Source organism: Rhinolophus sinicus, chromosome 6 (genome assembly GCF_057876585.1).
Source record: "Rhinolophus sinicus isolate RSI-liver-muscle chromosome 6, RSI-T2T, whole genome shotgun sequence".
Classification (NCBI taxonomy): Eukaryota; Metazoa; Chordata; class Mammalia; order Chiroptera; family Rhinolophidae; genus Rhinolophus; species Rhinolophus sinicus.
Genome location: NC_142506.1, coordinates 44,517,888 through 44,544,465, shown reverse-complemented (window position 1 = coordinate 44,544,465; position 26,578 = coordinate 44,517,888). Strand labels below are relative to the sequence as shown.

Below are 26,578 nucleotides of genomic sequence, written 5' to 3'. Positions count from 1 at the left end.
GACTGCCCCCCCCCCCCCAGGGAGCCCGTTCAGGCACCAGTCTGAAGGACACCGGGCTTTTCCAGTTGTGGGTGATTATGAATGACGCTGCTATAAACATGTGTTACATATTTTTGTGCGGACACAACTATTTATTTCCATAGGATAAATACTATGGAACTGCTGGGTCACATGGCAAGTGCAACGTTTGCCTTTATAAGGAATTGCCAAACTGTCTTCCAGAATGGCTTGGCCAGTCTCCATCCCACCAGCAACGTTGGGAAATCTAATTGTCCCCATTCGTGCCATACTTGGCACTGCCAGTTATTCCCATCTCAGCCATAACAGGTGTGAATTATTTTTTTTAAGATGACACATTTCTATAAGACTGTATGTAATCTCCTATTTTATAAGACTGTCCCTGGGGCAGCCAAGGTCATAGAAGTTACAGCATTTTGCCATGTGTGATGCACACTTCTTTGCCCAAATTTGTGAGGGAAAAATAAGGATGAGCATTATACATGGATAGTACTAATTCTGTATCTATATAAATGTTTTTAATTCTTTTATTTATGCTTATGAGTTAAAAGTATAACTGGAGAAATCAGTAATGACATCCGTATGCAAAATAGTTCCCCAGAATACGATCATCAGTTTTGTTGCACTTACAACCAGCTTGCAATGAAGAAGAGTTCTTGGCCTCCTAGGACGCATAAATGCCGTAAATTTGTTACCAGTACATAAAATTTCTTGTGTTTTGTAATTATTTATTACATAAAATCTTTTGTGCCGTAATATGTTAAAAAAATAAATGCTAAAATTCCTTTATAATACAAAAAATAAGTACATAAATATAAACAAATAAACATTTGAATTAAAAAATTAAAACGAAAGTTTTTTTTTCCCTGAAAGTTTGGGCCAAAAATGTGGGTGAGCATTACATACAGCAAAATATGGCAAGTTTCTTTAATGACTGACCACCAGCACTGAAAAATCCTGAAGACGCCAGCATGGCAAAAAGGAGCCTGGTGGTCTGGCTCTTCCCCACTTCTTTAGCTTCACCTTCCGTCATTGTCCATCCCGGAAGCTTCCATCTAGCCAGACCAATAATTATGTTAAGTCAGATTGACTGTGTCCTCATTATGTTTCTGGGTGCTAACCAGTCTGCCAGGTAGATTATTTCATTTCATCCTCGCACAGCCCTTGGAGGCCCATGTATGTCATCGTCATATTTCTCTGCTTCTGGGGAGGAAACCGTTGCTCAGAGAAATCTGTTAAGTGGCAGGGTCGGGGCTCGATCCCTGATCCCTTCTTGCCCCAATGTGGCCTGCTGCCCAGAGTCTGTGCTGTCCTCTGGCCAATGGCCCCACCGTGCCTCCACCGTCACCTCCCATCGGCCTCAGCTCCTGCTCTGCCTTCCCCAGGACACTCACAGCTCAGTCTAACACACTCACTGGTCCTCACCCCGGCTCTCCCTTCACCCCTTGTTTGTTTCTTTATTTCATCCCTCACCACAGGGTGTCCTGTTTTCTGTGTACGTCTGCCTCCCCCACCAGTGATTCTCAAGGTCAGCATCCGACCTTTTCGTCCTTCCGTCCCCCCCACCGCCTGGCCCCTGGGAGGTGCTCAACACCCACTGGAGTGTCAAGTGCTGGCCAAGGCCCCTGAATGAGACCAGGCAGGTCCTGCAAGAAGCACTGCTGCACGGGAACTTTAGTATATGCTAATACTCCTTCAAGATACATCCCTATAAGCGCGTTCTACACTGAGGAAAAACTCATCATCTAAAAGGGACTTTACACAAACGTACCATAACTCTTACGATAGGCCCACATGCCCGTCTCCATCAGCATCCAACAGAACTTGGGATATAATATAATACAAGATGACAGGAGGGACACTCACAATGTGAACAGCTTTAAGCCAAAGGAGAAAAGGGGTGGAAGAAAGAAGCCCGTTCACATTCAAGCTAGCTCTCCATCTGGTTTCCATAAGCATGGTGGGCATTTTTGTCTCCATTTGTAGAGCAGTGCTGTTAAAATGTTTTATTCCTCTCTTTCTATATCCCACAATTAAGAAAGATTATTTTTAATTGTAAAAATAACGAAAATCAATTCATTAGCCCAGAAAGCACCTTGAGGGACGTGGACTAATTCTTTGCCTCGGGCATAGCTGACCCCCAGGGTGGGGACACAGTACCAGCATGCAGCTCACACCCAAGGAGGGTCTGGGAGAGGCAGCTCTCGAGGTGCCTGCATTCCACGAATATACGTTAAATTACAGATTACTTTTTTAAGTCGGGGCATTCAATAGCATCCAATGGCAACAATCAGATGTTTCATGGGCCACAGAATCTTCTCTGGTATTTTCCCAAGTCAGGAACTTGAAAACTATGGAGACCACGTGTGTGCCCTGATGAATCCAGGACTGTCTTATCTCTCTTTCCTATCGATGGATAAATGTTTATAAATTTGAAAGGCTTGAATACAAAAGTCTTAGCCTCTCATAATTGAGAACAAACATTTTGGGGAACAAAAAAAAGAAAAGAAAGGAAGAAAATGAAGGGGTCTCATACATAGAAATGTATTAAGATTTCAACTCTGGCAACTTGATTTACTATTCCCAAGCCAGACTAAGAACCATTTTCCTCTGGCATCAGCTCCCGGGCCCCTCCTCCAATGGCCATTTCAGGTTCCCCAGAATAAGCTGCTGGTTCTAATGCAGATTTTACGCCCCACAAGGGCCGTGAGCAGCCCCATCACCCAGCCTCACGGCCACCGCCTCATGTTCCCCCATCCTTTCATCACAGTCCACATGGAGAATTACACACAATCCTGCTCCCACACTTCAATGCACATTATCCACTTTCTTCTTAAGTTTGGCAGAAACAAGATCACAAACAAACCAATGTCTAGATGTCAAATTTCTCTGTCCAATGTTTTAGGGACCCCATCATGTCATGCATCATGGAAGGAAAAATAACCTGATGGGATTTAATCACTGAGAACACAGAGGAGGGTTTGCTTTAGAAGTTTCCATTTCTATGTCCATATTTTATCTGTGGCCAAACAACAGGCACATTCCATGTTTGGGAAGCAGATGTAAACAGCTTCATTTTGGGAAGGGAGAATCACATCTTCCCCTTGTATGTGCACACCAGCGTCCTATTACATTTCACACTGACAGCCATGGGCTGGTTTATATGTGTAACAGAGCCTGGCAAGGCAAGATGACCTTTCTAATTGTCATCATGAGAAGCACAATTGCAAGTGACTTTGAAACATATGGTAAACTTCATTATGCTAAAATATAATGGCTTCTACTTTGGGGCTCATGATGAATATTAATGCCAAGGCTTCTGAGAAAAATGTGCTCCAAATTTCATATTGTGTAAAACCCTTTCAATACCAAAGAGCAGTTATTTATAGTCTTCAGACTTCTTCATAGATGCTACTAAACATTCCATTAAACATGGCAAAATGGAATGAATAATCATGGGCCATTAAAGGGGGCATACCATCACCTTCACCGTATCAAGTCAAGCTCCAGGCAGGGCAAGCATGAAAAGACTTTGCCTGTAAGTGTGGCTGCAAGGAGGACACAGAATGTACACACAGGAGAGCCTGGGGCAGGGGCAGTCTGCGGCCAGAGGGCATCCTGACCCAGCGCTCACGGGGAGCCACTCCTGGCGAGATGTCGGGGAGCCTTCCCATTCCTCATTGGAGCCCAGGGAGACCGTGGGACATTCAGAGGTTCAGAGTGAGCAGTGGGGTGAAGCTGAGAAGGAAAGCGGGAAGTAGGCACATGGGGGGTGAGGGTATGGGAACTTCCAAAGGCAGAGGAAAGGAGCAGAAGGGAACGTGGAAGCTGATGGGGAGCAGCAAGAATCCGTGGGGAGATGTGGTGGGAGTGGTGGGAAAGTCTGACACTCAACAGCTGCAGCGGGCGCGGATGTGCCTTCGTGAAGCCCAAACCATAATTTCTTATGATGACGCATCATCAGTGGAAAGCGATCTTCGAGTTCATACCCAAAGCTGCTATTGTCTGTGGAGAAGGGGAGGAAGCTGCTACAAATCCAACCTTCTCCAGGAAAAGCTGGTGACAGTTTAAAAAGCTGTCCCATCTGGCATTCCTCCAGGACAGGGACACCCTTTTTCCACCCTGTTCTTTCCCCCTCTCCCTCACACTGCAGCTTTGGCGGCCCCATACCACGCACAAATACCCTCTGCCAGCCCGGGAAACAGCAACATGTTTTGGCAGAAAAACATTCCTATGGGCAGGAGCTGTTTTTCTAATGATTCTATTTAAGAAAATGGGATTTTTTAAAGGGCCATGAAGTATTAAACATGCAGAAAAAGAAAGGCAATGGGTATGAACTGCATGCCACTCTCAGCTTCTGCATCGTAATCATTGTGGAAATGTAAATGAACACCTTCCAAGATGGACAGTAAAATGTGCAAGTGGTCCATCAGCATCCCAACTCCAGCAGTCCCCTGTGTGTCACATTAGTTTGCAAGGCCAGGCCCAAAGAGCATTGATGCATGGAGTGGAAACTGACTGTCTTCACTTGAAAGACCTGTCTCTGCTGTTGTTTGTTAAATCATTTATCCCTTAAGGCCTTAAGACATTTCCAAATTCATTCTAACTGTTATTTCAACGTGGTATCATTATGTATAAAGATTTCTTTTAGTGGTCCACTATTAATCCTGACAATGAATTAATTTCACTACCACCACCACCACCACCCCCACAGACACACACACAAATAGGGGGAAATGATAATAACCATACTACATAAAGATAAGGAAGCCATCAAATCCCCCCCCCCAAAGGAAAAAAGTGGGGAAAAAGGACATGGGCTATTCACAATGGAAAAAAAAACCACAAAGGCATAAAATGTAGCAAGTTCAACCTCACTAAAAACAAGGCATGAATTAAATACCACTGAGTTACACGCTGACTCTTCACTTCCCATCTGCAACTTTCTATGCTGAGCCTGTTTCAGCGTCTATAAAATGGGGATAAACTGATGTCAACTGCAGTTGTGAGGACTGAGTGATACCATGTTTTCGTTATCGTCCTATAAGGCTGAGGGCAGAGGGAGAAGGTACTGCTATGTCCACACTCTGAGTACAGTGTCTAGAAATCTGCAGACTCCAGACACTGAGGGCAACACTGAAAACGAAACCAGGAGCTCTGTCACAGAAGTTGTCTGGTGGACATCTTTTGTTCAGTTTTAAAATCTGTTTTATTCTTGTGATGAAGCATATGCTCTTCTTCATTGAATAAATTAAAAATTGAAAACAAACCTACTAGAGTAACTCTAGGAATTTTACAAGCTTCAACTTCAGGGGATTCCTGCGTAATCTAAAGGGGAAATGACTTTGCCTCCAAAGGCTGACACAGGCAGTGTTTGGTAACTTTCTCACAGCAGACATGGAGTTTGGTATTCATCCCCTACTGCTCCTCTGTCTGTGAAAAAAAAAACAAAAATTGGGTTGGGTGAAGGGCAAAGAGACATTTGCCAAATTCTAATTTATCTGTTTTACCAATATAATTGGGACATAGGCACCAAAGTAAAATGCTGGGTCAGACACAGAATTAAAAAGAAGCTCAAGATTTTGGTCACATTGTCTGAGCAAGGTCAGGCTTCCTTTCATTAAGTAGACCCTGAAATCATAACATAATTGCATTGGGTTCTTTCCGAGGGAAAGGATAATGTAATATTTAGGGATACATGGAATGTAAAGCAGTTGTAACACATACGGAAAGAGAGATGCTCAAAATAGGCTAAAATAACTAAAAATCTAACACCATCAGGGCAAATGAAAAGAGAATCAAAAAGTTTGGTTATAATGAAATAAATCTGAAAGCAAAGTATGCAATCAGATGTTAATGAGTTATAAAGACTTTAGAAAGTATGTTGTCAAAACAAAAAATAAAATTACATTCTACAGCTATGTGAGCATGCAAATACAAGCATGTCTCATTTATACATTTTTGATGACATCAAGTCAGCAGGTCTTTAAGCAACTTCTGACAGTTTCTGCCAGGCAATAAATGTTAAATTGCAGTGCACTGGCTCAGGATTGTCCATTGCTACAGTTATCCAACCCTCCCCAATTATACAGAAATCTGGAAAAAACAGTGGGTGAGGCACGGTGGCCATCCAGAAACACAGAAGTACAATAGGCCCAGGGCAGCAAACACTGGGACAGCAAAGCATCAGGCAGGAAAACGTTACCACCACACCCTCTCTCCTCTCCAAGAGCTAAGAAAACCTGAAAAATCAAATTAGCAACAAATGATGAGCTCTTAAATAAGTAGTGTCTCTCTTGGGTCACTAAACATATGGCAGCTTCAAAGAAAAGGAAGTAGATGGTCAAAATGGCAGGATGCCATAATTCATGGCCTTGCCAAAGAGGAAAACAAGATATTTCTTACAAAATTAATCACTGAAAAACTGTGACAGAATAAATGATGTCATAGTTAGAATCAAAAAAAGAAAATTGAATTCTGCAAAGCTTCACAAAATTGGACTCAGGAAAAAAAAAAAAATCAGCCTTAATTCTTCAAAGCCCTGGATTACAGAATATTTTAAATGTTGTTTCAGTGAAAGTTCAAAAACTCACTCACGAGAAGTTTAGAAAGATGGCCATTACATTTTGCAAGTTGAATTTATTGTAATCAATAGGATGACATGTTAGCAAATTCTTAAAGGCAAACAGAGAAATTCTGGAGAGTGTATCATCTACTTACTCAGGCCTGTACTTACAAGACTACAAAGGAAAACATTGACATTTAAGCATTTTAGACCAGGAAGCGAAATTATCAACAGTTCTTAGAAAAAAATTCAAAACATTGTTTGAAGTAAACAAATATAATCCAATTCAACTGCCATAGCTGCACTTTTCTCTCATTTGATGTACTATGCTAAGTCCCTCTTAGTCTCCCTTCAACAATAAAGGATTTGGGTTTTAATAGAAAATACGTGATTCTCATAAGGCTGGTGACTACAGACCCTCCTATAGAGATAGATGGCCCACCTGACACAGCAAAAGTACAGACAGTGGATCATCATTTCTGGCATCAAATACAGAGCGTGTACTAAGAAATTTCAAAGATGAGTAACACCTCTCTTTCAGGGCGCTCAACATTGGCAAGAGGTGATTTTTAGCAGACTTCTGTTTCATGATCGTGCTAGGAGTCAAGTTCACAAAGAACATAAACCAACATAAGGGGTAAAATTCCAGAAAAAAAAGATTCCAATCCTGGCCCCAACCCCACGAGTCCGTGTGACTTAGGACAAGACGCAGATTCTCTCTAAAGCTCGGCATTTTCATCTGTGAAACGGAGATAATGCTGGGGCTGACCACACCACGTCCAGAGGTTAACAGGCATGTCCAGCCTTAGCTCGGTGCCCGGCCTGGAGTGAGGGCTTAAGAATAAAGAGGGAAGTAATCAACATCTGTCACTGCAGAGAAAGTGGCAACATACAGGGGAAAGAACATGTTAAACCCATGACAGCTACAGCTAATCTGTGACACAGCAAGCGGTCCAATAAATACACGCTGAATCTATACAGTAAAGAGCAAAGAAAGGACAAATCTTAAAAGAACTCATTTTTAAACCTCTCAGGGTCCATATAAAAGATAATATGATTAAAAGCATTAAGTTCTACTAATTCCAGTTAAGTTCTAATAATCATAATCATAGCGATCTATTCACAAATCCTAACCTAATGCTGAAGTTGTTAGCTGAGAATGCTACCCCCCCACCCAGGGACCCTTAAAAATGGGGGTGGGAGGAAGAGTTGCACAAAGCCACTGACACGTGGGAAACATTCTGCCATGAATGGTACGTAGAGTCCACATGACAAGCAGTCCCCTCACCCACACCCCGTCCCGTGGGCTCCCATAGGAATCACACACAGAGTACTTAGCTTAATCTTGAGGAGGGGGTGCATGAGACTGTGTGTGTGTGTGTGTGTGTGTGTACGCATGCACCAATGTTCTCAAAAGCCCAGAGTCCAAATGAAATGTAGAAGGACTAGTTGCCGAGAATGAGCTATAAAGCAGAACATCTGTGAGACACTTCCGGGTCGCAGGTGCCCACCCTGTCACACAGAATCAAGTTCCTGCTCCAAACCAATTAGCATGTCAAAAAAACTGTCCACTGCAACTCCGTCTGAAATCCAGTAAGTCTCCTTGGGATTTCCACCTCAGGATGTGTGACTGAGTATCATTTAGGGCGAACAGAAAATAAACAGAGACCTATGGAGAAGGAAGTCACACCAGCAAGGATTTCCAAAAACTGGCAAGGCTAAAAAGAGGAGAGAGAGGTCAAAAATAGTCGAGAATAAGAAAAAAATGAACAAAGTTGGATAGAATCATGGGGATTCACGACTGGAAGGGACTAGAGGAAATGGTGACAGTAGCCTCGGGACTGTCTGATTCATTCTGGACCAGGAAATCCTCGCAGGCTGCCTCACATATTGCAAGTGCTCAATAAAAGCCTTTTGAAGTGACGGATGGGTGGACAAAAACGAAACTGAGAGATCTGGTTCCGCTGTGTCATCCAGGAGGCAACTGAGAGGCAGAGACACTTCCGTGACTTGTAAAGACCATTCATTCATTCATCAAACCTCACACTGGGAAGTCTGTATACCTGGCATGTTTGCAACATGAGCAAACAACAAAACTGAAGTTAAACGGAGGCCGCCTACATCCTAACAGAGGCCTTTTACACTGCTGTGGAGACGCCTCCCAAAAGAACTGTCATCATTACTTAATAAAAGAGGAAAGAAATTAATTGCAAATTTCAAGCTTAGAAATTCATAGGCAAAAGTCGCTGAAGAGAAATAACCATACTAATAGTGATGCAAGGTTACAGCTTGGAAGAACAAAAACCATGGAGAGAAACTAAACATGCAAATTTGTATTTAACTGGGATCCTGGTATAATAATTAATAAGTGAATCAAAGATGAGTGATTAGAGAGGTGAAAGCTCAGCCCATGGAAAATCCTGACGAAACTTTTTTTTTTAATTTTGAAAAAGTTGTTTTCCTCCAAAAGTTCATTATATATGTACACACAGACACACACACACACAAGGTCAGATAATTAAGTTCGTGAAAGTGCCTAGAGAAAGTGCTATATTGCTGAATATCACTACGGTCACCTTCCAAGCACTCCCCTTGGAAACTATGCACCGATACCAGCACCTAGTCCGTCCTTCAAAGGGATTTTGGAACTCTTTTCTCTGGAATGGCCATCAGAGCTGAGCTGTTGTTGTATGACCCTTGATGTCCTGAATGTCATCAAAATGTCTTCTTTCCAATATTTCCTTTATCTTCAGGTAAAGAAAGAAGTCATTGGGGGCCAGATCAGGTGAGTAAGGACGGTGTTCCAACACAGTTATTTGCTTACTGGCTAAAAACTCCCTCACAGACAGTGCCCTGTGAGCTGGTGCATTGTCGTGATGCAAGAGCCATGAATTGTTGGTGAAAAGTTCAGGTCTTCTAACTTTTTCATGCAGCCTTTTCAGCACTTCCAGATAGTAAACTTGCTTAACTGTTTGTCCAGTTGGTACAAATTCATAATTAATAATCCCTCTTATATCAAAAAAAGGTAGCAACATCGTTACAACAAGTTTGCGAACTTAATTGTCACACTTCGTATGTCACATATAATCCAAGTTCCTCCACACACAGACCCTGTAACACTCTTCTGGTTCCAAGGCAAACAGCCTGGTCCTCGGTTATTTAGCACCTTGTCACCATCTGGCCCAAAGAGAGCTAAGTCGTCCACTATACAGGTCTCAGCCACAGCTCGGAGGAAGGAAGTAACATTGGTGAGCCTACAGAATGTGGTCTTTTCCACTCCTTGAGGCTCTACATCACATCTTCGAATCATGTCAGGTCAAGGGCAGGTTCCATAGTTCAGCTTCATTTGCTCAAGCCCTTACTAACTCACTTCCACAGTTGATCCATCAACATATTGCTCCTTGAACTTGGGGAAACTCCTTTAAGAGTCAGAGTGACTCCTTTAAGAACCGGCTGAAAAACTGGATCTTTTGCTGGAAAAAATGTACAAACCCACGGGATCTGAAATTCATATACAGTTTCCCAGTCTATCCATGAACCCTAATTCTTTTCCCAGAGACAGCTGGTAACAGCCATATGAAAAGCACGTTTGCATTTGTTATAAATATGTTCGTCGGGACTTTCCATTGGACTCTCAAAAAATTGCCTTTAAGAACTTGACCCTGGGTGACCGCTTGGCTCAGTGGTTAGAGTGCAGTGCTCATAACACCAAGGTCTCCAGTTTGAGTCCCACATGGGCCAGTAAGCTGCGCCCTCCACAATCAGATTGAAAAACAACGATTTGACATCCTGGAAAAAACATACCGTTCCCTAATATTCCCCAATAAAAAAATTTTAAAAAAAGAACTTGACCCCACTCCACATCCTTGAAAACTTTGTGCTATAAGTTTGCTTTCGAGGAAGGCAGATGATGCTTCAACTGTCTTTTTTGTTTTGGCTGCTAGGAAGCTCATTATCACATCATATTCTCAACCAAAATAATTAACACTTGTCAGTAGCACTTCCTTCTGTCCCAACTTTTAAATTTTACTTTTATTTGTTAATTTTGTTGTTTATGTCTTTTTTGAAATATATTTTTCCAGTTCTCCATTTAATCTCCCCACCAGAAAAAGAAAAAAAAAAGATTTTATTCTTCTAATTTTTCTCAAAAGTTTCTTCTAAATATATCTGATAAATGTGGAGAGGGAATTATTACCTAGATATTCAGAACTTGTAAAGCACGGGATCTCTGAACTGAAACCCTTTGCTTAGTAAGTGAGGTCACTCTTTCAGAGGTGACTCTAAAAGAAGGTTCACCCATGGAATTCAGAGTTAAAGATACTGATTGCTCACTAAAGGACATCATACTTCCTTTTATCAGCTAGTTCAAGCTCAAAACCTATGAGGAAGTCCAAAAATCCGAGCAGGGTGTATCCCTGTGGACATGTGGCCTTTCCAATCTAAAGCGAAAGGTAGGGACTAACCCTAAGCCATAATTTGAAACCTGACTCCGGTCTAACTTCATCAGCCCTGAATAGCCCCCATCTGACTTCCACTTTCTCCTCACTCACTGAAGACTAGTGAGTTTAAACTGGACACAGCCTGCTGGTCACTCCCAGAAAAAACAAACTCCTACCATTTGATATTCGCACTGAGAACCCCTTTGCATATTTTGAGGATCTTCTACATGGGTTCCCAATAGCTCCCTGGGCCACAGACCCAGCAGGGTTTTTGAGCTACATGTGCAGTATTTTTCCACTCAGGCAGCTGGCAGAAAGGGGAAAATTCATTAACATACTAATGATGTCCTATTTAAAATTCTAGCCCTGATTATTCTGTGATTAAGTCTCTCCCCTTGACGTCTGCTTCCTTTATCTGAGTTACAGTGCAAAATTGACAATATTAATAAAATACAATACGGATTACCAAAAAGGGATGGAAAACGTTATGTAAACCTCAGGGCTGCCTTTTTGCTGAAAAGCAGATATAACAAACTATAAAAGAGTTACTGACGTTTTTTCATCCCACCCTCCCTTAAAAAAACCATCGAAATCCACAATAATTAAAAGTTTATCATTAATCTCCCTAAGTGCTGAGAGGCTGAGCGATAGATTTATCTCTTTATTCTATTTGACTGCACTTAAAATTGTTCAGGACCCAGCCGGGTTCTCCTGGAGTCTTAAGAACAGCAGACGGGTGGGGGTGGGGGGGCGGCAAAGCAGCAGCTCCCCACATCCTCATAAGAGAGCACGTGTCACTGTGACAGAAGTCATCAGAGTCTGTGACAATTTCTGCGTCCCTTTGCCTGAGAGGACGCTGGCATAGTTCAGTCCATTTTCATTACTTTGCTCCGTCTGCTGACACCCCAATCTGAACATCCGCCTCAGACACCTAGAGCATCTTCCCTGAAAGACAACCAAACTTATCACAGCTCTCATTAGATGGGGAATGAGTTTTTAAAAAGAAGATTCAAGATCTGGGTCTGTAATTGAAAATAAAGGAAGAAAGGACTCCTGTTTCATTTTAACATCCGGCCCCAGTCAACGACCGTGTTTCCCCAAAAGTAAGACCTAGCCGGACCATCATCTCTAATGCGTCTTTTGGAGATAAAATTAATATAAGACCTGGTATATTATATTGTATTGTATTATATTATATTATATTATATTATATTATATTATATTATATTATATTATATTATATTATATTATATTAGGCCAGGTCTTATAGTAAAATAAGATTGGCTCTTATATTAATTCTTTTCTCCAAAAGACGCATTAGAGCTGATGGTCCAGCTAGGTCTTATTTTCGGGGAAACACAGGAACAAATGCTTATGGTATATTCACTGTTTTTAAAGACATCTGCTGGATACTGCAGTGACACAAATGAAACAAGGACGCTGCTTTGACCTCAGTGGACTTACAGTGTAACCAGAGACACAAGACCTCAGGGACCCGGCAAAGCAAGGTCATGTGTGATGAGTCATCCTGTCCACTTCCTGTCAGTAAGACTGCTTTCCTTGTATCGGAGTTAGTGCAAAACCCTGACTGTGAAGCTCGCTTTCTGCTATGGACCAGAACCTGTCCGGACGTGGACAGACATGTGAGTGGGTCGGCCATCCTGGGCCAAACGTCACATGCTGAGGGGCGCGGACAGATGGGCGCGGACAGACCTGCCAGAAGAGTCTGGGTCTTGACCATCCTGGAGTTGCTCATCCAGCCCTGACCTGCCTTTATCCCCAAAAGACGCATTCTGCAACCTCTGCTGGAAATCCAACCTGTTTTTTAAGATCACTATATATTGCTCCTTTCTTAAATAGTCTTATTTTTTAATGTTTTGTCTAAGATCAAAAAGAGTCAGCGCATGGTACTCGCATGCAAATGCATATTATTCTTTTGTATTTGCTCTACATTTAAACTTGAGCATGGAGCTCCCTCTGAATTTTTAACTCACAAACCCAACAAATGACAGCATATGGACTTTGACCTAGTTTTATTACTCCAGTAGAGAAAAGCTTGAACTTACTACAGAATTCATTATTTATGTATTTATGTGTCTCCCACACTCTCACCAACCCAAGATTATTAATTTGGTTCACCCACAGCCAAGTCATCTCAGATTGGTTAAAAATTAGCTTCAGGCTAAAGCATCGGGAAAGGGTAGCTGATCCAGCAAAATCCACGGGTGGAACACAAAGAGCGCGCTCCCAACATTAATGAGCCATCTGCAGTGTAGACCCATCCTCGGTAACAATCTCTCATTCCATTTGTTTATGTTTTATTCATCATTTTCAAAATACTTAGTGAAGGGACAATGACGAGGCTTAAAAACTACTGAACAGCTCTTTTCTTTAAAAGAGATAGTAATGGTTTTCAAGAGCTCAACTGCTCCAATGAAAATGCTGCTTTACTAAATTTGTCCAAATTTGTTCACATGTTCTTTATGCTTAGATATGGTAGAGTCCCCATTTGGGGCCAAAAATTGTGTGTTGATAAATGAGAAATTTCACAGTTTTTATTGTTTATACATTTTAGAAGTCTGCAGCAAAAATTCACTTAAAATATACAACGTGACTTAATAAACCACAGTTGTTACATCGTGCAGCAGTGTGCTGTCATTCCTCAGTATTACAGTCATATGTTAAGGTTCAAATGTACAGTATCTAGTTCACATTCGGCAAAAACAAGGCTTTGGGAAGCAGTGAATAAACAGGCGGCTCTGAGTTGCTGAGTCGACTTAGGGGTGTCCATTGCTAAGAAGACCCAAAAGCAAGTGAACACCCCATCTACAATTCAAAGAACTCTCTACACAATTTAGTAATACTTTAAAACAGAATTTATTCATAGTGAAATGAGATGCCTAATTTCTGCTAGCTGATTGCATATTTCTTTATTTGGTTTTAAGCACTAACCTTCATTTACTTTAATTTGTGGAGTGTTTTCAAATAGTCCTACTTCAATCGTAGCTACCTAATAAGCCCCAATTTTTTCTTATTTCTTTTTAAATAAGCATACTTTATAAATACAGTCCTAGTAAACAACACTTATGTAGGGACCATGATATGTTATGTATGATCTCTGCCCTTCAGCAACTTCTAGGTCCTAGGGGAAATGCAACAGCACACATGCACACACGTGTACACACGCACGTGCACACACGCACATATCTCGGGATCTTCATAAGTGACTTCAAATGAAGTCTGATCATTTAATTAGTCTATGATATGGATACTATTCTTCTCATTTTACTGGTAAAGAAACAGGTTCCAGCATCTTCGTATCTTAAATCTGAATTTGCTTCTTATGACTTCATTCTGCATATTAGAAACTGAATCATCATAAATTCTTTCCATTTTTTTTAAGAAATAAGTTTTCACTTTACCAATTGGGACTGAACTGGCGACTTCGGAGAGCAAACCTCAAGATGACCTCAGTTACTCTTCAAATGGGAAAAGAACATAAGAACTTTAACTACAAGATGGCCACGGGGATACAAAAGACAGTTTGGGGAATGTAATCAATAATGTTGTAAAGATTTTATAGAGTATCCGATGGACACTTGTCTCATTAGGGAGACCACCTCAGGGATGATTTAGATAACTGATCACTGCACTGTACACCTGAAGCTGAAGCTGAATAACAGTGAACGTCAACTTATATATGGTCACAAGAAATGGAGCACAGCATGAAGAATAGAGTCAGTGGAACTGTAACAGCTACACACAATGTCAGATGGGTAGTAGATTGGGGGAGGGAGGTTATCACTTTGTGAGGGGCATAAACGTCAATTACATTGTTTTGTACACCTGAAACTAATCATAAAAAATAAAATTAAATTAAATTTTAAAAAAAGAATACTTGAACTCCTCCTACACGCAGCTACTCTGGCTGAGGCAGCCCTGGTATCTTCCGTAGCATTCCTCCTGGGGAGAGGAGCTCTCAGAAAAGTTTGCGCAGAGAACGGCCACTTCCTGGTCTTTCCTCAGTTTTCTGAGTCAGCCTGCTTTCATCGCCGGAGCCAAGGACCGAAAGGAAGAGAATTGTCACAGAGAAAATTCTCAAGGCCTGTGCCAAGGGAGAGATTGCTCTAAATGATCACAGGCCATTAATTAGCAAGTCCAGGGAGAGGAGGAGGAAGAAGAGAGAAAAAGAAAAGATGTCACATGTGATCGCAAAACAAAAGCTGACAAGTAATTCTACCCCATTCGCCAAGGCTCCTGCCAAAAAGCTCCTGCAGGGAAAGGGCTGTGTGCTCCAGGTCGCCTTCACAGTGAGTTCACCCAGGACAGAACGTCCTGCCCAGTCACACTACACACTACACAAGTAGCGTAAATATTTCCGCAGGCCGCGTCGTGCCTTCTTACCATAGGCAGCTTTCCCGTGGTCCAGTTCCCTTCGCAGCCTGTTGTAATCTTCGTTAACACTTCTCAGCTTTTTGACATTCCTGGAACTCAGCGCCACCAGCTTGTTCAGGAGTCCCTCCAGCGCTTCCCGCTCGGATGTTAATGATCTGATCTCCTCTGTGAGCTCCTTGGCCGTACAGAAATGGTTTCCTGCAGCACATTGTGGGAGAGAGGAGGGGAAAGAAGCTTTGGCAACAGCTAAAGTGCATGGACACTGTGGGTCAAGTGGGCTGAACTTTGCGGCTATATCAACCTGTGTTCACAGTCATCTGCGGAGGGAGCAGGAAAAACAGTGACTATCCTTAAGCTGGAAAAAACACGTCTCTTTATCACCTTACTCCTGGGTCTGTCTGTTTTAAGGGTTCCATTGGCCAATTCATGTCTTTGTGAAACCTGATGACACAAAAATGTCCCAGTGAAACCCTCGGAAGCCACATGGTATCAGCGCATTCAAATATCTAGATGTCACAGACGTAAAATATTGCTGCAGGGTGAAAAGGAGCTGGGCCTGGGAGTCAGACTAGACCTAAATTCAAATTCTAGTCCCCCCCATTCCTCAAACCACATAACCTTGAGCAAAGAAAATTGTCGTACATAATTTCAGGGACAACCTCTTAGAAAATATGATGGCGCTAAGACCTGTCACAAGTGCTGCAAGAATAAACATGAAAGTCTATAAGCACTGAGCAAAATGTATATCACACTACATTTAACAAAGTCGCAGGATACAAAATCAACACACAAAAATCAAGTGTAGGGCCGGCCCGGTGGCTCAGGTGGTTGGAGCTCCATGCTCCTAACTCCAAAGGCTGCTGGTTCGATTCCCACATGGGCCAGTGGGCTCTCAACCACAAGGTTGCCAGTTCAACTCCTCGAGTCCCACAAGGGATGGTGGGCAGCGCCCCCTGCAACTAAGATTGAACACGGCACCTTGAGCTGAGCTGCCGCTGAGCTCCGGATGGCTCAGTTGGTTGGAGCACATCCTCTCAACCACAAGGTTGCTGGTTCGACTCCCACAAGGGATGATGGGCTGCATCCCCTGCAACTAGCAACGGCAACTGAACCTGGAGCTGAGCTGCACCCTCCACAACTAACACTGAAAGGACAACTTGAAGCTGAACGGCACCCTCCACAACTAAGATTGAAAGGACAACTTGACTTGGAAAAAAAGTCCTGGAAATACACACTGTACCCCAGTAAAGTCCTGTTCCCCTTCCCCAATAAAACCTTTAAAAAAAAATTTTAAAAAAAGCAATTTATTGAGTTGTGCAACCATCACAACAATCTAATTTTTAAAAAATCAAGTGTATTCTCATATCAGCTGCAAACGAGTGGAAGAGGAATTTTTTTTAAGTAAGATATTTTAAAACTCAAAACATTTCGGGATAAATTGAAAGAAGCACGTGTAAGACACAAAAAACCATTTTTAAAACTTCAGAGAGAAATTAAAGAAGACTTAAATAATTACAAAGATATACTACATATTCATACATTGGGAAACCACATGTGGTTATGATTTCCATTTTCTCAAATTGATCTACTGATTTGATCCAATTCCAGTCAAAATCTCATGTGGGTCATTTGTAGAAATTGACAAGCTTATTCTAAAATGTAAAAGAAAATGCACAGTGCTATATAAACCAGAACAATCCTTGAAAAGTTGAACAAAGCTAGAGGACACGCATTATTTGATTTCAAACTAACACTGAAGCTACAGTAAGTCACAACAGGATGGCACACAGACAGACAGAAAGATCCATGGAATGGAACAGACAGACCAGAAGTAGATCACACTCACACAGCCAACTGATTTTCAACAAAGGGCCAAAGCAAGTCAATGAGGAAAAGAGTATTTTCAACAAATGCCACTGGAACAATGAGCTACTTGAATGTGGAAAACACTAACCTTAATCCACACCTCAAACCATACCCCAGATTTCTTTTTTTTATTTTAAATTTTATTTTATTAAATTTATTGGGGTGACAATTGTTAGTAAAATTACATAGATTTCAGGTGTACAATTCTGTATTACATCATCTATAAATCCCATTGTGTGTTCATCACCCAGAGTCAGTTCTCCTTCCATCACCATATATTCGATCCCCCTTACCCTCATCTCCCACCCCTCACCCCCCACCCCTCTTACCCTCTGCCAACCACTAAACTATTATCTGTGTCTATGAGTTTCTGTTTCTCATTTGTTTGTCTTGTTCTTTTGTTGTTTTTGGTTTATATACCACATATCAGTGAAATCACATGGTTCTCTGCTTTTTCTGTCTGACTTATTTCGCTCAGCATTACTCTCTCAAGATCCATCCGTGTTGTCACAAATGTTCCTATATCATCTTTTCTTACCGCCGAATAGTATTCCATTGTGTATATATACCACAACTTCTTTATCCATTCATCTATCGAAGGACATTTTGGTTGTTTCCATGTCTTGGCCACTGTAAACAAAGCTGCAATGAACACTGGAGCACACGTGTCTTTATCTCTAAATGTTTTCAGATTTTTTGGGTAGATACCCAGGAGAGGGATTGCTGGGTCATATGGTAATTCTATTCGTAATTTTTTGAGGAACCTCCACACTGCCTTCCATAACGGCTGCACCAGTCTGCATTCCCACCAACAGTGTATGAGGGTTCCTTTTTCTCCACAGCCTCTCCAACATTTGTTACTTTTGTCTTGTTGATGATAGCCATTCTGACTGGGGTGAGGTGATATCTCATTGTGGTTTTGATTTGCATTTCTCTGATGATTAGTGATGTTGAGCATTTTTTCATATGTCTATTTGCCATTTGTATGTCCTCTTTGGAGAAATGTCTCTTCAAGTCCTCTGCCCATTTTTCAATTGGGTTGTTTGTTTTTTTGTTGTTGAGTTGCATGAGTTCCTTGTATATTCTGGATACTAGCCCCTTATCGGAGGCACTGTTTGCAAAAATCTTCTCCCATTCAGTTGGTGGCCTCTTTATTTTGTCAATGGTTTCTTTTGCTGTGCAGAAGCTTTTAAGTTTCATATAGTCCCATTCGTTTATTTTAGCTTTTACTTCCATTGCCTTTGGAGTCAAGTTCATAAAATGCTCTTTGAACCCAAGGTCCATAAGTTTAGTACCTATGTTTTCTTCTATGCAGTTTATTGTGTCAGGTCTTATGCTTAAGTCTTTGATCCATTTTGAATTAACTTTGGTACATGGTGACAAATAGCAGTCCAGTTTCATTCTTTTGCACGTGGCTATCCAATTCTCCCAGCACCATTTATTGAAGAGGCTGTCTTTGCTCCATTGTATGTTTTTAGCTTCTTTGTCAAAAATTATCTGTCCATATTTATGTGGTTTTATTTCTGGGTTCTCAATTCTATTCCATTGGTCTATGTGTCTGTTTTTCTGCCAATACCATGCTGTTTTGATTATTGTTGCCCTGTAGTACAAGCCAAAGTCAGAAAGTGTGATACCTCTATTATTGTTCTTTTTTCTTAAGATTGCTTTGGCTATTCGGGGTCTTTTGTGGTTCCAAACAAATCTGATGATTTTTTGTTCTATTTCTTTAAAATATGCCATTGGGATTTTGATGGGGATTGCATTGAATCTGTATATTGCTTTGGGTAATATGGCCATTTTAACTATGTTGATTCTTCCGATCCATGAGCACGGAATGTCTTTCCATTTCTTTGTGTCTTCTTCAATTTCTTTCAAAAATGTCTTATAGTTTTCAGCATATAGGTCCTTCACATCCTTGGTTAAGTTTATTCCTAGGTATTTTATTCTTTTTGCTGCAATTGCAAAAGGAATTGTTTTTTGTATTTCTTTTTCTGAGATTTCATTGTTAGTATATAGGAAGGCAATGGACTTTTGTGCATTGATTTTGTAGCCAGCAACTTTACTGTATTCGTTGATTGTTTCTAATAGCTTTTTGGTGGAGTCTTTAGGGTTTTCTATATATAGCATCATGTCATCTGCAAAGAGTGATAATTTAACTTCTTCATTCCCAATTGGGATGCCTTTTATTTCTTTCTCTTGCCTGATTGCTCTGGCAAGGACTTCCAACACTATGTTGAAAAGCAGAGGTGATAGGGGACATCCCTGTCGTGTTCCTGAACGTAGAGCAAAGGGCTTCAGTTTTTCTCCATTAATTATGAGATTAGCAGAGGGCTTGTCATATATGGCCTTTATTATGTTAAGGTATTTTCCTTCTATACCCATTTTATTAAGTGTTTTAATCATAAATGGATGTTGTATCTTGTCAAATGCTTTTTCTGCATCAATTCATATAATCATATGATTTTTGTCCTTTATTTTGTTTATGTGATGTATCACATTGATGGATTTGCGTATGTTGAACCATCCTTGTGCCCCGGGGATGAACCCCACTTGGTCATGATGAATAATCTTTTTAATGCATTGTTGCATTCGATTTGCTAGAATTTTATTTAGGATTTTTGCATCGGTATTCATTAGAGATATTGGTCTGTAGTTTTCTTTTTTTGTGCTGTCCTTAGCAGGTTTTGGTATCAGGGTAATGTTGGCCTCATAAAATGAGTTAGGGAGTACAGTCTCTTCTTCAATTTTTTGGAAGAGTTTGTGCAGAATTGGTATTAGATCCTCTTTGAAGGTTTGGCAGAATTCACTAGTGAAGCCATCTGGTCCCAGACTTTTGCATTTGGGAAGGTTTTGGATGACTGATTCAATTTTGTTACTGGTGATCGGTCTGTTTAGATTTTCCAGTTCTTCATGGTTCAGCCTTGGAAGGCTATATGTTTCTAAGAACTTGTCCATTTCTTCTAGGTTGTTGAATTTGGTGGCATATAGTCCTTCATAGTATTCTTGGATGATCCTTTGTATTTCTGTGGTGTCCGTGATAACTTCCCCTTTTACGTTTCTGATTTTGTTAATCAGTGTCTTCTCTCTTTTTATCTTAGTAAGTCTAGCCAAGGGTTTGTCTATTTTGTTAAATCTTTTCAAAGAACCAGCTCTTTGTCACATTAATTTTTTCTATTGTCTTTTTGTTCTCTATTTCATTTAGTTCTGCTCTAATTTTTGTTATTTCCTTTCTTCTGCTGACCTTGGGTTTTACTTGTTCTTCTTTTTCTAGTTCTTTAAGGTGTAACATGAGGTTATTTATTTGGGAGTTTTCTTGTTTCTTGAGATAGGCCTGTAATGAGATAAATTTCCCTCTTAAAACTGCTTTTGCTGCATCCCAAAAATTTTGGTAGGATGTATTTTCATTGTCATTTGTTTCTATGTATCTTTTGATCTCTCCTCTAATTTCTTCTTTGACCCAGTTGTTCTTTAAAAGTATGTTGTTTAATCTCCGTGTATTTGTGTTTTTTCCCGCTTTCTTTTTACAGTTGATATCCAATTTCAAAGCCTTGTGATCAGAGAATATGCATGGTATGATTTCAATCTTCTTAAATTTGTTGAGACTGATTTTATGTCCCAATATATGGTCTATCCTTGAGAATGTTCCGTGTACACTAGAAAAGAATGTATAGTCTGATGTTTTAGGATGAAGTGCTCTATAAATGTCAATTATGTCCATTTCATCTAATGTGTCATTTAGGGCTACTATTTCGTTATTTATTTTCTGTTTGGATGATCTATCCATAGCTGTCAATGATGTATATAAGTCCCCTAGTATAATTGTGTTTTGGTCAATTTCTCCCTTTAGTTCTGTTAGTAGTTGCTTGGTGTATTTTGGTGCTCCCTGATTGGGGGCATAAATATTGATGACTGTTATGTCTTCTTGTTGTACAGTCCCCTTCACCATTATAAAATGTCCATCTTTGTCTCTTGTTATCTTTTTCACCTTGAAGTCTGTTTCATCTGATATCATTATGGCTACACCTGATTTTCTCTGGGTACCATTTGCTTGGAGTGTCAATTTCCACCCTTTCACTTTGAGTCTATGCTTGTCCTTGTAGCTGAGATGTATCTCTTGGAGACAGCATACGGTTGGGTTTAGTCTTTTGATCCAATCTGCTACTCTGTGCCTTTTTATTGGTGAGTTCAGTCCATTTACATTTAGGGTGATTATTGATATGTGAGGATTTCCTGTCATTCTATCTTTAGTTTTCTGGTAAGTCTGTGTCTCCATTGTTTCTTTGCCTTTTTGTTGTTGTCTATTATTTCTGTGTGGTGGTATTCTATGATGTTTCCCTCTGTTTCTTCTTTTATTTCAGTATATATTTCAGTTCTGGATTTATTTTGAGTGGTTACCCTTAAGTTTATGTAAAAGAAAGTTTGATATTTAGAGTATTCCATTTTCTTCAGCACGCTTACTTTCTCCATTCCCATATTCCGGTTCAGGCCTTTACTCGTCCCCTTTTTGAGTTTTGGTTGCCACAAATTGTCCCTGTTGATGGTGGTCGAATAGCCTCCTTTAGTATTTCTTGTAATGCAGGTCGTGTATTAGAAAATTCCCTCAGCTTCTGTATGTCTGGAAAGGTCGTTATTCCTCCTTCATATCTAAAGGATATCTTTGCTGGATATATTATTCTTGGCTCATGATTTCTCTCTTTCAATAGTTTGAATATTTGGTTCCACTCCCTCCTGGCTTGTCGAGTTTCTGCTGAAAAATCTGATGATAATCTAATGGGCTTTCCTTTGTAAGTTACCGTCTTCTCTTCCCTGGCTGCCTTGAGGATTCTTTCTTTGTCGTTGATTTTAGACAGCTTCAATACAATGTGCCTTGGAGAAGGCCTGTTGGGATTGAGGTAATTAGGTGTTCTATTTGCTTCTTGGATTCGAGGATCCAGTTCTGTCCACAAGTTTGGGAAGTTCTCATCAACACTTTGTTTGAATATATTCTCTGTTCCCTTTTCTCTTTCTTCTCCTTCTGGTATGCCCATTATTCTTATATTGCTCTTTCTGATGGAGTCAGAAAGTCCTTGTAGAGTTCTTTCATTTTTTTTTAAGTCTCAAGTCTCTTTCTTCTTCCATCTGTGTAATTTCCGGGTTTCTATCTTCGATGTCGCCGATTCTTTCCTCCATCTGGTCAACTCTACTACCTAAGCTGGTTATTTCATTCTTAATTTCTTCTATTGAGTTCTTAATCTCCAGAAGTTCTATTTGGTTCTTTTTTAAAATTTCAATCTCTTTCGTAAAATGCTCATGCTGTTCTTTGATTGAGTTTCTGAGTTCATTTAACTGCCTATCTGTGTTTTCTTGTATATTGTTGAGGTTTTTCAGAACTGCAATCTTGAATTCTCTGTCATTTAAGTCACATATTTCTGTTTCTTTAAGTGCCTTCTCTGGAGATTTTTCACTTTCTTTCTGAGCTATCTTGTTGCCTTGGTTATTCATGGCGATTACTGGTTTACTATTTCTCTTCCTAGACATCTACAGGAGTGACTTCTGCAACAGGTTGATAGGAAGATGTCTTTCTTTTGTTTTCCAGTAGTTGTTGGTAGAATGTTTTATTATTTCTCCAACTGCAATTTATTTTTCTTCTCCTACACGGTAGTGCTGTTTTCTCTGCACTATTCCTGCTTCTCACACAATGGGCGGATTCCCTGGGAGACGGGCTTCTCCTCTGTTAATAGTTCGTCTAGGTCACAGGGTGCAGTGTCCCGGTGGGTATGCAGAGAGCTTTTGATGTTCCAAAGGTCTTCCAGCTCCTGATTCAAAGCCCGTATGTTTCAGCAGTTCTGTTTACTCCTGCAGGGATCCGCCCAGATAGGTGGGGTCAGGGGCGGACCATACCCCAGATTTCATTAGAGATGGATCACAGACCTAAATATAGAAGCAAAAATCATAAAGATTCTAGAAGAAAATGTAGGAGAATATTTTTCTGACTTGGGAAAGGCAAAAACTTTAGATAGGACACAGAAAACACTAATTAAAAAAGAAAATATAGATAACTGGATTTCATCAAAATTAAAAACCTCTACTCATCAAAAAATACCATTAAGAAAATGAATAGACAGGCCATAGACTGGGAGAAAATATTCACCATGCATATATCTGACAATATACGTGAATCCTACAACTCAGTAATTAAAACACCAATTGATCCTACTGGAAAACGGGCAATTGACATAACAGGCACTTTACCAAGTAAGATATGCAAATGGCCAATAAGCATATGACAAAGTGTTGGTGATCAGCAGTCACCAGAAAAATGCAAATTAAAGCCATACAGAGTCCACTACAAAACCACTCAGATGGCTTGAATTCACTAGACTGAAACTCGCTAGTTATAAAGACGAGGAGGGCCCAGAACGCTCAGACACAGTGGGGCATGTAAAATGGTGCAACCGCTTGAGAAAAATTCTGCCAGTTTCCCACCAAGTTAAACCTACACCTATCCTTTGATCCAACAATTCTAATTCCAGGCATTTACCCAAGAGAAATGAAAACATGTAATGAAAAAATGTACTCAAGTGGTCACTGTGGTTATACCAGGACAGCCAAAAACTGGAAACAACCTAAATGTCCCTTAAAAGGAGAATGCACGAACAGCGGGATCGCTATACAATGCACGGCTACTCAGCAAGAACAAGGCATAAATTACAGACATGCAGCGACAGGGAAGTATCTCAACAGCAACAACAAAAATACACGAAGCATACAGCCACGTGATTCCATTGATATTAAGTTCTCAAACAGGCAAAATGAATCCATGGGAAAAGATACCAGAACAGAGCTGTCTGGGGAAAGAGGATGATGATGGGGAAGGAGCACAGGGTGACATTTCTGGGGTGAAGAAAAATCCTGACAGGGCTGCTGATAACACAGGTGTCAAAATTCATAGAACTGGGCACTTAAGACCCGTGCATTTTATTGAATGTAAATCAAACCTAGATGAAAAAGGAAAAACACAATAGGGAGACTTTAAATATGAAAATTATACCATAAATTAGTAAATATATCACATTAATGGCTGCTCCACAAATAATAGCCTTATTAAAGAGCTCCACTGTGTTTCCTAGGAGTTTATTATAACCATAATCACAAAATAGCTACAAACTTTCTCTCCTTTAAACACATCACAACCCTGGGCAGGAGGGAATATTATCTATTCTAAGACGCCTTTTTTTTAACACGTCACCATCCCTGAAATGGGATGTGTCTTACAATCACTGTAGAGGAGGTAACAGGTGTTTATTATGTGATTGTTATTCTCCGAGACCTGGCTGACCATCTGCAAACCCCTGGTGTACAAACCACTCCAGGGCCATTAGAGTCCTGTGTGTTGCTTGAAAACCTGTTGATACGGATTTGTAAGATCAGGAAGGCACCAGCATTTATAATTTGAAGAACAGTGTTAGGGGCTTGGCAGAAAATCCTACAGAAAACAGTAGTTCATTTTTGGAGAAGAAAAAAAAAAAAAACTTGAATCACCAATAACTTCACTTTATAGAAGACAATTACCTGTGAAAAAACATGAGCCTCAACTACTGGGAGTTGAAATGTGCTTCAGAACTCACATTCTGAATATGAGACATTCTAGGAAAACTTTAACCCATTCATTTTCCTTTTTAAAAAGTGATATGGGATTTTTTTTCAAAAGACTAAATACATCTAAAAGAGCCATTTCAATAAGCATAAAATAATTCTAAGCCACAAAACGCATCGTATCATTGTTTGATTGCCAGCCATTTTTCTTTTCTAGTAGTATATAAAATAATGTGGTGCATTTTATATTCACTGAAATACATGTTATCTCCGCAATGGAGAAAACAGAAACGTAGAGAATTGAATGTATTGCTGAAGGTTACATAGTAATAAAATGCAGGGCAAGTTTCCAACTCAAACATAACTCCAGAATCCTCCTCTTAGTATTAAACTGTGCTGTTTACTTCTTTGTTATTACTTAAGAGGCAGATTTCAACCTGATATAAATATTGAAAATGTTACAAAGGTTTTCCCACTTTTAAGGTATTCCGGACACCTGGCAGACATCATTTCTGTCACAGACACCCACAGTTTCCATTCTGTGAATAGATAAATATCTTTTGAGACTCTACCGTGTTTCCTCAAAAATAAGACCTAACTGGAAAATAAGCCCTAGCATGATTTTCAGGAGGACATCCCCTGCACATAAGTCCTAATGCATCTTTTGGAGCAAAAATTAATATAAGACCCGGTCTTATTTTCAGGGAAACATGGCACTTATTGTCCATCACTATAGTGGGAAAATACAGACAAGAACAAGACACAGCCCCACTCTCCGGGTGATCCATCAAATAAAGGTGATAAGATGTGTCGTAAAAAATAGGCAAACATACTAAGAGAGCTTAGAGGAGAGAGATTCTTCCAGAAGGGGAGACAGAGGTGGGTTCCATGAGGACAGGTTTACAGCAGAGAAATGGGAAAGCTGGTTAGAGAGCAAAGGGCTGTGTCTTCAGCGGGTGGTAGGAAGCACGTAACTGACAATGGAGTTGGATCCAAATGGCAGAGGGCCCCAAATGCCAAGCTAGCGGGTTTGGATCCATTTAGGGAAAGCAAAGTCCTGACAAGAACAGCAGCCTGAACTTCCCCAAGCTTTGAGCTGAAAATAGAAACACAACTGAACCATTTCCTGGATCTGTGATTTCTATCCTGAACAGTGAGCAAGGTAAGGCTGCCTTGGGTGGAGCCCCATGGACTGACACTGTCTATGGAATGACACGCTCGCTCGGGGCGCTGTGGGGGGCCAGTCCCGGAGGTGTGCCTGCCTCTGGGCAGAGCACCCATGAGTATCCGGTCCTGCCTTCAAATGTCCCTCCTCAGCCCGCCCTTAGGAAACCCCAGCCTTTCTGTTGGACCCTATTTTCAAGCAAGAGATTTAATAGGGAGTAGGATGGACACCCACTGTGCCCCGAGAGACACCAGGCAAAACCCAGCACAGTGTGCAACCTCCTCCTGAGAACAGTTCGGAGAGGAAAGGCCTCTAAGAACAAATCACAAAAGACCACACAGACAGAGCGAGCGCCTGTACAGAGGTTTGCTGGAAACACATCCTTAGACCATCGCGAGAGCTAGAGACCAGGGCCTTAATAAAACATGACAGAGATCATGATTAAGTCCTGGGTCCCCTTCTGGATCCGAAGGAATACGGCTTGGGAAAACGCATGGTGATAGACATGCAAGTGTTACAGAGGCAGAGTGAGTGTGAATTCCCAAAGAGATGCTT

At 40.7% G+C, this 26,578-nt stretch overlaps 1 protein-coding gene across 3 annotated transcripts in view; it reads right to left on the bottom strand.

The window, feature by feature from the left end:
* DISC1 (DISC1 scaffold protein) overlaps nucleotides 1-26,578 on the bottom strand; it is a 309,809-nt gene that overhangs the window by 145,499 nt on the left and 137,732 nt on the right. For all 3 annotated transcript variants that reach the window (XR_012490698.2, XM_074316477.2, XM_074316478.2), the window contains exon 9: nucleotides 15,427-15,615. Coding sequence is in view for 2 of the 3 variants with exons in the window: in XM_074316477.2 (XP_074172578.1) it covers nucleotides 15,427-15,615 (189 nt within the window). In the remaining variant the exon portion in view is untranslated. The remainder of the gene's footprint in view (nucleotides 1-15,426; nucleotides 15,616-26,578) is intronic.